The sequence below is a fragment of the Oncorhynchus nerka genome, linkage group LG3 (genome assembly GCF_034236695.1).
Source record: "Oncorhynchus nerka isolate Pitt River linkage group LG3, Oner_Uvic_2.0, whole genome shotgun sequence".
Lineage (NCBI taxonomy): Eukaryota > Metazoa > Chordata > Actinopteri > Salmoniformes > Salmonidae > Oncorhynchus > Oncorhynchus nerka.
In genome coordinates this window covers 43,928,217-43,943,393 of record NC_088398.1, presented here as the reverse complement: position 1 = coordinate 43,943,393, position 15,177 = coordinate 43,928,217, and the positions used below count along the sequence as shown (strand labels likewise).

The window sequence follows — 15,177 nt, the reverse complement described above, 5'->3', positions numbered from 1 at the left end:
TCTGTACCCTTAGGGTTACATTGAAGGCAGTCAAGAAGAAGAAAAAAAGGATGAGAGATTGAAGGAAGGAAGGAATCATGTAAAAAGATGAAAAGCAGAGGAGAATTTGAAACCGCTACAGCTATAAAACGTGATTTGACCTTTCCCAGATTAAAGATGGAATTCACAGTAGGGGAAACAACGCCACTGTTCGCCATTGTTGTTTTTGTTTTGTTGCCGAAGTGGAGGCACATCGCGGAATGCGGGGGGGAAACATTGCAGTATATAGAACAGCAGAATATCGCGAGTGCAATTGATGTCTCAGGGAAGAAAACAGTGTTTGTTTTACAATAACTTCTTTGTTATTGGGATATTTTTTATATGAATGCTTCCACTCAGTGTTTGAGATCAATTGACACTCTTTACCATGGCACTTTGAGATTTATTTTAAACTGCAAAAACCCAGTTTACACTTTGTATACCAGGGTTGGCTCGCCTTCTCTAGTCACTTCATAGGCTCAGTCACTGGTATACTTTTATTTACAAAGCCTTTTTGGGTTTACTACCTTTTTATTTGTGCATTTTTATTGTTCAGACATGTGGTGGGTCTTCTCTTCGTTCGCTGGACTTTATCCTGCTAACTGTTCCAAATGTCCGAACTGAATTTGGTAAAAGGGCTTTTATGTACTCTGCGCCATCGTCTTGGAACACCTTAGAAAATACTTTTAAACTGGAAGAACTTGTCCCGATTGGTGTTTTTAAATCACTGATGAAGGATTTTGAGGCTGATTCCCTGACCTGTCAATGTTTTTAATTTGCTGTTTTATACTATATATGGTTTTTACTAGATTACTTGTAGTTTTTCATGTTGTCTGTCTGTAATTTTTTTTGTAATGACTTGGTGCTGCCTATCTTGGCCAGGGCACTCTTGAAAAAGCCCTTCCTGGTTAAATAAAGGTTAAATAAAATAAATAAAAACATTTGCTGTTGTATTATCACAAATGAACGTGGCTGTTTCACCATTAAGGATTCCTGCACTGATAAAACAAAGTGAGTTTGTCTGTGGATATACTGTACCTATAATTGCATTGATATGAATCCTAATGGGGAAAAATGGTGATTTGCTGGTCGTAACAGTCATTGCGATCATAGAGACTGATAGCTTTGTGTGCTAGGAACAGGCTACATTGCTACCAGAGTAAGGAGAGTGGGTTGAAATATTGTCCATTAGCTAATTCAGGGAGGGGAGCACCTGGCTGGCCTGCACTGCAGATGTAAAATGAGGCAGATAAGCTCCAGGCCAAGATAGCTCACTGAGTGTCATTTAGGTGATAAGTACCAATCTCAAATTAGCCTGCCGGCATACCGCGGGGAGAAAAGAAAGAGCGAGAGAGGGGGAAAGAGAGACACAGAAAGAGAGAGAGACACTACACACACTAGGTGAATGCTGGTAGAAATTGGTTCAGTGTCATTGCATTGAATTTAGCAGTGAGCATCAATGAAACCAGGGGTTTGTCACCTGATTCCATGGATTAGCCTCATTTTATTTAGTAGTACAGACACTCAGCTGGAAGCACAAGTTACTCTCATTACTAACATCTTAAAGCAACCAAAAGACCGTCCTGTGGTTGGAATAGACGAAAGTGGACACATTAACGAATGAACATTATTTGCAGACAGACAGACACGGACCATTTGTAACATAGTTAGAGTTCTTAGTTTCTTACCCAGTTTAGCCCCCTTCTTCAGCAGGGTCACCACTACCGATGTGTTCCGACAACCAATCGCCCGGTCCAACGGCCTCATGCCACTGTAGTCCACATGCTCTATCACTGCTCCTCTCTCCACCAGGTAATGGACCTACATACCAGGAACAACACAGTCAAACACACACTCTCTTCCTTAGTCAGAACACACACTCTTAACTCTCCCATAGATATTTGTTAATTCTCAGCAGTGTGCGTCCCATAAGGAGACACAGAGGACTGTGTTGTGCCTAACTAAGGGGCAGGCCTAGTGAGATAGATTTAGATCGAGCTCAATGACCGTCTCTGTCTGTCTATCTGTCCATCTCTCTCTAATACTCACGATCGACGCGTCGCCGTAGAAGGCGGCCAGGTCCAGTGGAGTCCGTCCATTCTTGTCCGTGTGGTCTATGACCGCACCCTTCTCCACCAGAAACTGTACAACGTTCTTATGTCCTTTCAAACACGCCCAGCTCAGGGGCGTTAACCCTTCCTTGTCCATCGATGTCAACAACGCACCTGGGAGAGACCGAATATTCAACATCATATTTCTCAAAACCACAGCATATAATCTTCACTCAACAAAACATTTGATATAAAACTAAGTGTGATATGTGGTTATTGAAATTTGAATGCTCTAAATTTGAATTTCATTTGACTTTAGAAAAAAAAGCAGATGTTTGCATCCCAAATGGCATGAGCCCTGGTAAAAAAGATGAGCCCTGGTAAAAAGAAGGGTGCCATTTGGGACACAGACCACAGGAGGTTGGTGGCAGCTTAATTGGGGAGAATGGACTCCTGGTAATGGCTGGAGCGGAATACGTGGAACGGTATCAAATACATGGTTTCCATGCGTTTGATGCAATTCCATTTACTCCGTTCCAGCCATTATTATGAGCTGTCCTCACCTCCGCAACTTCCACGGACACAGACGTTATCTAGCGTAGCGTCGTGGTAACTCACCCTTTGACAGCAGAAAGTCGGCCGTGCTCAGGTGGCCCTCGCACGCCGCCACCATGAGTAGTGTCCGTCCCTGTTTGTCACTGATGTTCACGTCAGCACCATGCTGCAGCAGCAGCTCTGCAATCTGACACACACACACACAGACTTACAGTAAACTCTACTTCCCCAGGGTAAATCGTCATGGTTACTTTGAAGTGTAATTGTAGTTTGAGGCAAGCAGTGTGTGTGTTCCTCACCTGCCAGTGTCCCTGTCTGACAGCACAGAAGAGAGGTGAGACCCCCCTGCGGTTGATCTGCTGCACCATAGCCCCCTGCTCCAACAGGAAGCCACACACGTCCATCTTCCCCCGGCCCGCCGACACCGTCAGAGCTGATGAGACCAGAGGAGAAGAGATTGGTCAGGACTGGGGTCAGCAAGGGTGAGACCACACACACACACGGCAGGCTATGGTCTGGCTCGCGTGAGACAAAGCTTGCTCCCATTCAAGTTGAAAATATAAAGCATTTAGTTGTACTTTCACTGAGCGCCAACAATTGGACCCAACCACAATATGTATTATTTTCTTATTGAGAAAAGGGACAACAGAAGTGTCTGAATATGTCAGTGGATAATAAGCTGCAATAAAGCTTAATAAACAATACTCTCTGATTGTACATTCATGTGGAATCTTATCTCTTGGAATCGTGTGCTGGGCCTGGTTAGTCATTCCATTATAAAAATAAACACTGTCGCAGGAACTGTGGTCAGGAAGTTTGGCTGTTCTCGCTTTCTCGCACGCACGCACACACACACTCACACACACCTACCTCAATGGAATAGGAGAGCAACAGAGACATACACATACTACAGACACAATGTTTGAATAGCCTATTACTGGTTAAGGCACTCATGTTGTTACATTATGTACTGTATATAGGCCTACCATCGATTCAAATAATAGAATGAGGAAAATAGGCTAATGCTTTTATGCAAGTCCTGTTTACAATCAGACAACTATGTTATAGTTGTAGGTACGTATTCAACTGGTTAAGCTGTCTGATAGTAGTGTGCCAAGAGTTTCGAGACTTGAGAAGTGACCTCATCTAACGTCTACATGATAGCAGGTCGAAAACAACGAAAACGGGAAAAAAACTAAATGAGATACCATTAATATGCTGACAGGTTAATTAAAAAATCTTTGCCATTTCTGTTTTAATTCAAATTACTATACTGTATGTATGTATTCTATTTTAAAGACAGATGCATGCAAGTATGCTCCAAATAATTTAAACGCATAAGATACAGTGACAAACCACACATTTATGATACAACAGTCAATAGGCTCACCTCCTGCTTTGCATTCAGTTGAGCCATGCCAAAACAGACTAATCCTAGCAGTAGTTCGAGGCCCACATTCAGTGGATGCTACACTTTACTGTGGTAGATTCCGGCAATCTTGGATGAATGTTGGTATCCAAACAAATAAATCCTCAGAGACCACAGAGTGAGGGAGAGAGAGAATAGTGGTGCTTTCTGATTCACCTCAGGAAGATTCAAGACCCAGAGCCACTGTCTCTGTCTGAGTGACATCATCCATCTGGATGTGAGTGTGAGCGGAGGGCTGTTCCATTACGAGCCTGTCTCAGCCGACCACACCCTTCATCTGATCCACTAGCATATCTCTTCAGAGCAGACAGACACCTCCAGACTACTACACAGTACACATCTCTATGGGGCAGCATCAGCCAAAACGGATTTGAGATCAGCTGGCTTCATGAGTAAAAACTCAAAAGCCCAGAGGATGAAATAATTGATTGTTCTAATCACTGACTCTTTCAGAGATGCATTTGTTTTTGATCTGTGATTTTAGACACAATTCTGATGTACACTTATCTGTAGTGGAATGTTAAGGAATGACTAACAGTGGTCTCTGTCTGCATACTACTTTCAAACCCTATAGGAGACCCAGTGGCATTCCTCTCTGATCTTCTAAGTACAATTCAATGCATTTTATGTCTCTCTTTGATCTCACAAACATTACTCTTTACTGCACCCATTCCCTCCCTCTCTCTTTCCTTCCCTCCTTTTTTCAGAGCCAGGTATGTTCTGTAATAAGCCACTCAACCTTGTATTTCCTCCTAATCTGCCTCTCTGGCCCACCAACACTGCTGTCCTTAGGGGAGGTGGGACTGTAAATCACAGTCTGATACGCAAACCAAACCTGTAAATAATAGAACACTATGAAAAATCTGGGAAACCAGGCCTGGTATTCATAGCCTACTTTGAAAAGGCTTTTGATAAAGTACGACTCAAATTGATATATAAATGCCTGGAATATTTCAATTCTGGAGAATCTCTTATACAATGAGTTAAAGTTATGTAAAGTAACCCTAGGTGTAAAATAGTAAATAGTGGCTACTTCTCAGAAAGTATAAACTGTCAACAGGAGTAAACAAGGTTGTTCACTATCGGCATATCTACTTATTATGGCCATTGAAATGTTAGCTATTAGAGTCAGATCCAACAATAATATCAATGTGCTAGAAATCCAGGGCTTAAAAACAAAGGTGTCATTGAACGCTGATGATTCATGTTTTCTTTTAAATCCACAATTTGGATCCATCCACAGCCTCATAGAGGATCTAGATACTTTTTCTAACCTCTCTGGATTACAACCAAATGATGATAAATATTCGTGTTGGATCACTTAAAAATGTTTGGGGGATTACCGTGTAGTTTACCAATAGAATGGTCTGACGGTGAAGTGGACATACTCTGTATTTATTTGGGACGGCAGGTAGCCTAGTGGTTAGAGCGTTGGGCCAGTAATAGAAAGTTAGCAAAAATAGATAAGATCTTGCTACCATGGAAAGGGGAAAAAAATCACCCTGATTAACTCTTTTGTCACATGCCTGTTTACCTATTGGCCTTGCAACTTGTTTTTTAAATTAGATGTAAAAAATATTTATTTGGAATGGCAAGCCAGACAAAATTAAACAGGCCTATTTATATAATACACATTCAGAGGGCAGAAATGATTCAATATTAGAAACCTCTCAATTATCCAAACTGGTTCTCTAGCAGATTAGTAATAATGTCTCACCCCATATTCAGGAATGGCCTTTCCCCCTTTATTCAGATTACAACCTCTCATTTCGGTTTTATTTGATAATGAAATCTCCAAAATATCGCTATTTTTAAAACAAGCCATAGAAAGTTGGTTGTAATTTCCACCTGAAAAGACGGAACAAATATTACAACAAATATTATAGTTAAACTCAAATATACTAATTTATATAAATTATATCATAAATCGGACTGGTGGAATTATGTCACACATGCATTGAACAAAAATACCTGGAAAAATCTGTTCTACCCAAAATTACAACCAACTAATTGCAGCATACATATATATATATATATTCCCTACATAGTGCATTACTTTTGAGAAGAACCCTATAGGACCTGGTCAAAAGTAGTGAACTACAGTGGGGCAAAAAAGTATTTAGTCAGCCACCAATTGTTCAAGTTCTCCCACTTAAAAAGATGAGAGAGGCCTGTAATTTTCATCATAGGTACACTTCAACTATGACAGACAAAATGAGAAAAAAAATCCAGAAAATCACATTGTAGGATTTTTAATGAATTTATTTGCAAATTATGGTGGAAAACAAGTATTTGGTCAATAACAAAAGTTTATCTCAATACTTTGTTATATATCCTTTGTTGGCAATGACAGAGGTCAAACGTTTTCTATAAGTCTTCACAAGGTTTTCACACACTGTTGCTGGTATTTTGGCCCATTCCTCCATCCTCTAGAGCAGGGATGTTTTAGGGCTGTTGCTGGGCAACAAGGACTTTCAACTCCCTCCAAAGATTTTCTATGGGGTTGAGATCTGGAGACTGGCTAGGCCACTCCAGGACCTTGAAATGCTTCTTACGAAGCCACTCCTTCGTTGCCGGGCGGTGTGTTTGGGATCATTGTCATGCTGAAAGACCCAGCCACGTTTCATCTTCAATACCCTTGCTGATGGAAGGAGGTTTTCACTCAAAATCTCACGATACATGGCCCCATTCATTCTTTCCTTTACACGGATCAGTCGTCCTGGTCCCTTTGCAGAAAAACAGCCCCAAAGCATGATGTTTCCACCCCCATCCTTCACAGTAGGTATGGTGTTCTTTGGATGCAACTCATCATTCTTTGTCCTCCAAACACAACAAGTTTTTACCAAAAAGTTATATTTTGGTTTCATCTGACCATATGACATTCTCCCAATCTTCTTCTGGATCATCCAAATGCTCTCTAGCAAACTTCAGACGGGCCTGGACATGTACTGGCTTAAGCAGGGGGACACGTCTGGCACTGCAGGATTTGAGTCCCTGGCGGCGTAGTGTGTTACTGATGGTAGGCTTTGTTACTTTGGTCCCAGCTCTCTGCAGGTCATTCACTAGGTCCCCCAGTGTGGTTCTGGGATTTTTGCTCACCGTTCTTGTGATCATTTTGACCCCACGGGGTGAGATCTTGCGTGGAGCCCCAGACCGAGGGAGATTATCAGTGGTCTTGTATGTCTTCCATTTCCTAATAATTGCTCCCACAGTTGATTTCTTCAAACCAAGCTGCTTACCTATTGCAGATTCAGTCTTCCCAGCCTGGTGCAGGTCTACAATTTTGTTTCTGGTGTCCTTTGACAGCTCTTTGGTCTTGGCCATAGTGGAGTTTGGAGTGTGACTGTTTGAGGTTGTGGACAGGTGTCTTTTATACTGATAACAAGTTCAACCAGGTGCCATTAATACACGTATCGAGTGGAGGACAGAGGAGCCTCTTAAAGAAGAAGTTACAGGTCTGTGAGAGCCAGAAATCTTGCTTGTTTGTAGGTGACCAAATACTTATTTTCCACCATAATTTGCAAATAAATTCATAAAAAATCCTACAATGTGATTTTCTGGATTTTTCCCCCTAAATTTGTCTGTCATAGTTGAAGTGTACCTATGATGAAAATTACAGGCCTCTCTCATCTTTTTAAGTAGGAGAACTTGCACAATTGGTGGCTAACTAAATACTTTTTTGCCCCACTGTATATTAGGTAATAGGGTGCCATTTGGGACATACACAGTCCAGAATACCAGAGAGGCCATGACTTTACAGTGTCCTGTGTCAAGGTGCACAGTTTGTAGACATGCACTAGTAGCTAATCATTTATGAAACAGCTGATTCTGAAGGTTTAGATGGAGACCATTGCAAGGCTAACTGGAGAAGCAGGGTGCCAGCTGTAGCATGACATCTGTATCAGTCGGTCAAGGACACCACAGCGACATACGATATCCATCACATGAAGACCTACATCCTGACTGTGGCAGCATGGGAGTTTCAGTCTATTTCTATGTAGGTCTAGATCATTACAAGTTCACTCCACCAGCAGAGAAACTACTGTGTGACATGTCAGCCTGGCATACGTCCTCCCAGCTGTAAATAATGAAACACAACCAAACACTTATAACACAAACAACTAAACACCACATATATTAAGCACAGCCTGTGAACGTGGAAGATTTTATAAAAAATAAAAGATTCTTGGCATAATTACAGTGGATTAAAAAAACGATATACGGTACTACACTCGATATCTCTACTGTATATTTCATGACAATGAGAAATTGATCTCATCGTTTTACTAAGTAATGTAGAAAATGTCAGGGCTGCCGCCTGACTTTGTCGCTGCATTATTCATTTTTGATATATGTGATATATAATGTAAACAAACCTTCTCTTTTACGGATGGAAAACAACCCCACTTTGCAATTTTCTACAGAAACCATAACTTCAGAATAGCTCTTCTCTTGTAACTTGAGATATATGCCATATGATCACAAACATTATACCTCACCGTGTCTATATGTCTTTCCCCTTACGTTTTGCACTGCTGCCGACTTATTCACATATATCAGAAAGCTGCTTTACAGAGAGGGCTATATGACCTTTTGTCATTCCTAGAAGTAAAACAGTCAGGAGGGAATTGGTTGTTTATTTTTTGCCAACACGGAGCCGTGATCGAATCTCTCTCTATCCAAACAAAGTGCAATGGGCCTATTTGCATAAAGATGTTATTTTTTTCACATATAGAAGAAAAATAAACGCACACCTATTTGGGCGAGGTGCTGGCTAGCGGAGTAGAAAACTTGAAAATAAAAGAGAGCATATTTCTTTCACATATGAAATTATATTTCTCAGACAGGTCGTTAACTGAGAGAATTTGTTCAGAGCTGCAGCAATAAATGTCAATTTTCGGGAGGATATTTCACCGGGGGTATTTGTGTCTCACTGTTTTCTCCCATATCGCCATACAGGCCTCCAGATTGGGTTAATAAACCCTAAATCAGAATTAATATGAAGGGGTCTGACTGTGATATTGACTCAGTATTTCTAAGACCTAAAAGGTTCTGCTGTCTATACCGTATCCACGACATTTAAGTATTGATGCTCTTTTCTATAGCTGTGATGGCTCTCCATTGAATTACAACCCAATCCCACCTGTAAAGAGGCATTGAATACAACCATTCGAATCATTCTCCTAAGGGGTCAGGAGAAGTGCAGAGAAGCGTAACCTCTTTATGTTTGCTAAAATACAAATATTCAATGAGTTTAAAGCACCACAGTGCACAAAATAATTAATATTTGCATATCTGTTGAAATATAAAGTGTTGCTTTGAATGAGCCTAGTGCCAGGTGGGTGCAAAGGGCTTTCAAAATGCGTTCATTAAGCGGCTGTGGTGGGTATTGGAGTGTGTCGCTGGTGTTGTGCCCGGAGCCATTCGGCCACCTGCAACCTGCTATTGCATTAGCCCATAATGAATGGGAGTTGAAAGGAGGAACGTGGCTATGATTTAACATCCACTAGGTAAATACATAGAGCTCAGAGGGAAATATTAGATCACAGTTACATCAGGTGGCACATACCGGATGACTTTGAGAATGAAGGCAAGCATAACTACTATTATTCACAGTAATGGTCATGTCTACAGAAACCAGCCAAGGCTTGTGTGTAAATCTGTTTAAAGGGACCCATACACATCTGCCTACTACTTGTGATAAAATAGTATTTTGTCCTATACCTCTTGAAAATCAAAACGGTAGTGCAAATCAAATCTTATTTGTCACATGCTTCGTAAACAACAGGTATAGACTACAGTAACAGCGTAAGTAAGCATTTCACTGTTGTTTACAAAGCATGTGACAAATAAAATGTGATTTGATTTGCACTACCGTCTAACGAAGTAAAAATAAAGTAGGCCTCTATCCTTCTCTAAAACAAAGTAGGTGGTGGGGGTTGGAACAGAAATGTTGGTATGCAGCAGTGTGATGATGTAACAAAGTGCAAAACCTGAAGCAGCAGGTTTTGATTAAAAAATATAAACGTTTTCGTCCAAATCTAAAATAACACTGCGGCCCATTTCTCAGCCATAAGAACATGCGGCACTAAGATGGAAAGCAGCCGTTTCCAGAGATGAAGGCCCATTTCGAATGGATAACTTTGTCTCTAGGATGTAATAAGCCCCAAAGCCCTTCAGCACTTTTTGCTACGAAATGTATTTGCAGAAGTAGCACCAGTTGACAGAAGTAGCACTACGGAGAATACAGCGGCCCTCGGCAAAAGAAGTGCACTATATAGGGAATAGGGTGTCACTTGGAACAGAGATATCCGCTCTCTCCTAGTCCTAATGGGCTGACCTACATCAGAGCCATCCTCTCCCTCTCTTAGTCCTAATAGGCTGTCCGACATCAGAACCATCCTCTCTCTCACCTAGTCCTAATGGGCAAGGCTACATCAGAGCCATCCTCTCTCTCTCCCAGTCCTAATAGGCTGTCCGACATCAGAACCATCCTCTCTCTCTCCTAGTCCTAATAGGCTGTCCGACATCAGAGCCATCCTCTCCCTCTCCTAGTCCTAATAGGCTGTCCGACATCAGAACCATCCTCTCTCTCTCCTAGTCCTAATAGGCTGTCCGACATCAGAACCATCCTCTCCCTCTCCTAGTCCTAATAGGCTGTCCGACATCAGAACCATCCTCTCTCTCTCCTAGTCCTAATAGGCTGTCCGACATCAGAGCCATCATCTCTCTCTCCTAGTCCTAATGGGCTGTCCGACATCAGAACCATCCTCTCTCTCTCCTAGTCCTAATGGGCAAGGCTACATCAGAGCCATCCTCTCTCTCTCCTAGTCCTAATAGGCTGTCCGACATCAGAACCATCCTCTCTCTCTCCCAGTCCTAATAGGCTGTCCGACATTAGAACCATCCTTTTTCTCTCCTAGTCCTAATAGGCTGTCCTACATAAGAGCCATCCTCTCTATCTCCTAGTCCTAATAGGTTGTCCTACATCAGAGCCATCCTCTCTCTCTCCTAGTCCTAATAGGCTGTCCTACATCAGAGCCAACCTCTCTCTCTCCTAGTCCTAATGGGCTGGGCTACATCAGAGTAATCCTATCTCTCTCCTAGTCCTAATAGGCTGTCCTACATCAGAGCCATCCTCTCTCTCTCCTAGTCCTAATAGGCTGTCCGACATCAGAGCCATCCTCTCTCTCTCCTAGTCCTAATAGGCTGTCCGATATCAGAGCCATCCTCTCTCTCTCCTAGTCATAATGGGCTGGGCTACATCAGAGCCATCCTCTCTCTCTCCTAGTCCTAATAGGCTGTCCGACATCAGAGGCATCCTCTCTCTCTCCTAGTCCTAAAAGGCTGTCCGACATCAGAGCCATCCTCTCTCTCTCTCCTAGTCCTAATGCCAAGAGTGTGCAAAGCTGTCATCAAGGCAAAGGTTGGCTATTTGAAGAATCTCAAATATAAAATATATTTTGATGTGTTTAACACTTTTTTTGGTTACTACATGATTCCATGTGTTATTTCATAGTTTTGATGTCTTCACTATTATTCTACAATGTAGAACATAGTAAAAATAAAGAAAAACCCTTGAATGAGTAGGTGTTAAAAACTTTTGACTGGTTGTGTACATCAGAACCATTTGTTACTGCTAGGCTGCACCAGGCTGACATTCTACTGAGGCCACAGAGAGACTATTGTTCACCGTTAGATTGTGTGCTCTAAACCATACATATGAAATGAGCTGCACAAATGATGAGGAGTTGGGAACTTCTGTCCCATTTCATTGCAGTTCTGGTCTAGATCACTAGGCTTTCTAAGCAACAGTTGGTCATCATGATCATATACAATGGGTTTCTTTCATGTTGGGCCAAACAAGCGAAGTTCTGCTACTGTGAAAAAGTCTGAGAGACATCTGATAGACAGACACACACAGATCCCTGTCTGTGCTGGTGTACTCCATTTTTTTTAACAGACTACCACAGATAAGAGAATGCTGGAGTCAGTTATCTCCACTCTGTCTCTGTTTATCTCCAGTGTACAGCTTTCCACAAGAGGCAATGATGATAACAAAAACAACAATAATAATTTCTAAAAACCTGTCTTGGTGTTGTCTACATTCCAAATGGCACTCTATTCCCTATGGGCCCTAGTCAAAAGTAGTGCACTATTAAAGGGATAGGGTGCCATTTGGGACTGAGTCAAAGAATACCCTTAAGAGATGTGTTTACTCATTCAGTACACAGAGATGCTGTACCAACACGAATAGTGATGGCACTGGTAAGTGGTAATATTTATCAGCATGGGGGTACTGTTATTGTGGCAAATGTTTAAAACCCATCCCAATTTGAATACTTCCATACCCAAGGGCCTCATCTTTGATTTATATCAAAACACAATGTTCCCCACAGACACATTTGTTTTGTTCAGCGTTTATATGACAACCCTGGTGACTCACAGAAATGACAACAGACCCATGATTTTAGGGTGCGTGCCAAATTGCACCCTATTCCCTAAAAAGTGTACGACTTTAGAACAGGACCCATAGGGCTCTGGTCAAACGTAGAGCTATGTAGGAAATAGGGTGCCACTTTGGACTCGTCCTTTTAGACTTTTGTTCCCGGCTCCATTTGGCTTCCTGCACCATTTACAGGATCAATCCTAAAATACTTTGACTGGTCATTAACAACTCATGTCTCTTTCACCCCCTCCTGCCAGCAGCTCCATAGCTCTCCTGCTTTTCCTCTCTCAACTGTTGCTTTTGTCAGATGGGTCCCAACTTTCCTGCCTCTTCCAAAAGAGGTCTTGCATATAATTTTTAAGTGGCCACTAGGTACATTGTACCTCTCCCAATATCAACCGTTTCTCTGTATTACCACTGGGACTTTAATACTGTCCAACAAAAAGACTGTAATAATTCTCCGCAGTGCTTTATTATCAATGGTTTGTTTCAGGTCGAAACTGAAGCTCTGGCGACACTTACAGTAAGAAGAACATATGAGTAGGTGTGTGATAATGATAGAAACACAGGACAAAACATGAGGGCAAATGGCTTGACATGACCTAAATGGACAATGTATTGCACTGATGACTTAGTGCTTAGACTGCTCTTGCTGGGAGCGATGGCGGTAATTCTGCTCTAAAGTAGAAATTCACTCAGTAAGCACCACAGGATGGCCTGATGGCTCTCCATCCAGATAAAGGACCAAATGACCAAAGCAGGGACGCTTTTAAAGCGTCTTTCCGCTAAGTGGAAACTAAGTTCTCACTGCCACTGTTTCGGTACAAATCTAAGGGATGGGGCTGGAGAAATGCAACCACTCTCAAATTCATTGACAGTCCATGACATCTAAATGATAGTTTTAACCATGTTTTGAAGCTATACAATTTGTTTACATTTACTTTGTTTTACAAATAGAGTTAAACTGTTAACTTAAAATGACACAATGACTAGGTTCCAGTTTAACCAAGTTTACTAAACCGTATTTCCACAATGCATGGTTGCCATTGTACTCATGCCAGGTCCATCAACAGTGAGACTACCACGCAGGTAAAACAATAACAGAGTGATACATTAGCACAGTAATAACAGAAATATAGGGATACGTAAAACATGAATTTAACAATCTTCCACTTTTCTTTAAAGACAAATCAAATAATTAAATGTCCCACGTATTATTTAAGTTACCCATTACAAATGGGTTGTGTGACAAAGATTTTATTTGTATTACTCAAGCTGCCACAAGACCGGATCCTCCCCTTTTAGTCAGACAGTCAGCAAGCTGTTCCTTTGTGGCCGACCACAGAATCCACTGGATTCTCTGTGTTTGAATAAGTTCCTTGATGCTGCTAATCTCAAGACAAAGTATTTTCTCTGTGACAGACTTGGTTGACTTGACAGTCAGTGACACAAACTAGAGGTAGAATGTGCCGTTTTGTCTCACCAGTGGTAAGCTCTGAGAACAGAGTTGTCAGAAAGATGGCGTCGTCAATTCCATCCGCAAGAGCAAGGGTTTCCCCAGCAAGTGTGTTTCAGACAACCCTTCTGATCCTTTTTGACTACCTTCACCCATTAACACGATTAGATGTCCACCTTGTGCGCCTGCATCTGTAAGGTTCCCTAGCGAAGCATCACTGAAGACAACTAGTTTCAGAGAGTCATCTTTTACAACATGCTGAAACTTTAGAGTCACATGTCGTGATTTCAGTTCACGAACAACTTTGTTTGCCTCATGAATGTACAGTGTACAGTGGCGTGTTTTGTGTTTGATGCCAGGTTGCAGCCATCCAACATTACATCAGGTCAACTCTGTCTAGCAACCCATAAAATATGACCTATCTTTGACCTCAATTGATCAGCTTCAATTCCACAGAGAGGGGAATTCCTTTCTACGGCTCTTGAAGAATCCATGTGGATGGGTTGAAGATTATTGACATAGCTTTCCTGTTGAGTCAGTATTGTTCCGTCAACGGTAATAAACTCTATGCCAACATAACAAAAATTATCATGCTCCTCACGGCCGACCTGGAAAACAGCTTTGAGGTGTGGAATCACAGTTGTAGCAAAGGTTTGTGAGCCACTCCAGATGAAGTCCTCATCATGACAGGCAAGTACAGTCACATTGTAGTCTTGATCAAGCCAATAGAAGACTGCAGGATCCACTTGTGACTTTTTTCCACCTGTACTCAGCATTGTTGCCTTGACTTTGTTGTAACAGAAAAGTGATGCATCTTCCAGCACAGTATCCAAGATGGCGTAGCAGTAAGTCCTTTCGTGTCGTGTCTCTGTATATATCTCTTTCGTTTTTTTACATATTTTTCTTCGCATATCTCCTTAAAAACTTTTTGCTAAACCTAAGCTTCCAATTACTCTCCTGCAACCCGCCTCACCCAATGTAGCTATTTTTCCTAAAGTATTTATATTTATATTTACTTGGAACCGGAACCCCTCAACTGAAGCTCAACTAAAGCTAGCCAGCAAACCATTAGCCATGCTAGCGGTCTTCAGCTAACCGGTCATCAGCTAACCTTCAGCCCGGAAAGCTCTCGCCAGTTCGAACAACGCGACTCTAACCAGAGCATAACGGACCTATTTATTTTTTTCATCCACCGATTTCTTCCCCGGATTCCCACCGC

At 41.8% G+C, this 15,177-nt stretch overlaps 1 protein-coding gene across 1 annotated transcript in view; it reads right to left on the bottom strand.

The window, feature by feature from the left end:
• The window catches only part of LOC115108441 (protein TANC1-like), a 296,178-nt gene that overhangs the window by 4,834 nt on the left and 276,167 nt on the right, over positions 1-15,177 (bottom strand). The window contains exons 20-23 of the mRNA XM_029632769.2: positions 2,924-3,057; positions 2,688-2,811; positions 2,068-2,243; positions 1,707-1,839 (exon numbers count right to left, since the gene is read on the bottom strand). Coding sequence (XP_029488629.2) covers positions 1,707-1,839; positions 2,068-2,243; positions 2,688-2,811; positions 2,924-3,057 — 567 coding nt within the window. The remainder of the gene's footprint in view (positions 1-1,706; positions 1,840-2,067; positions 2,244-2,687; positions 2,812-2,923; positions 3,058-15,177) is intronic.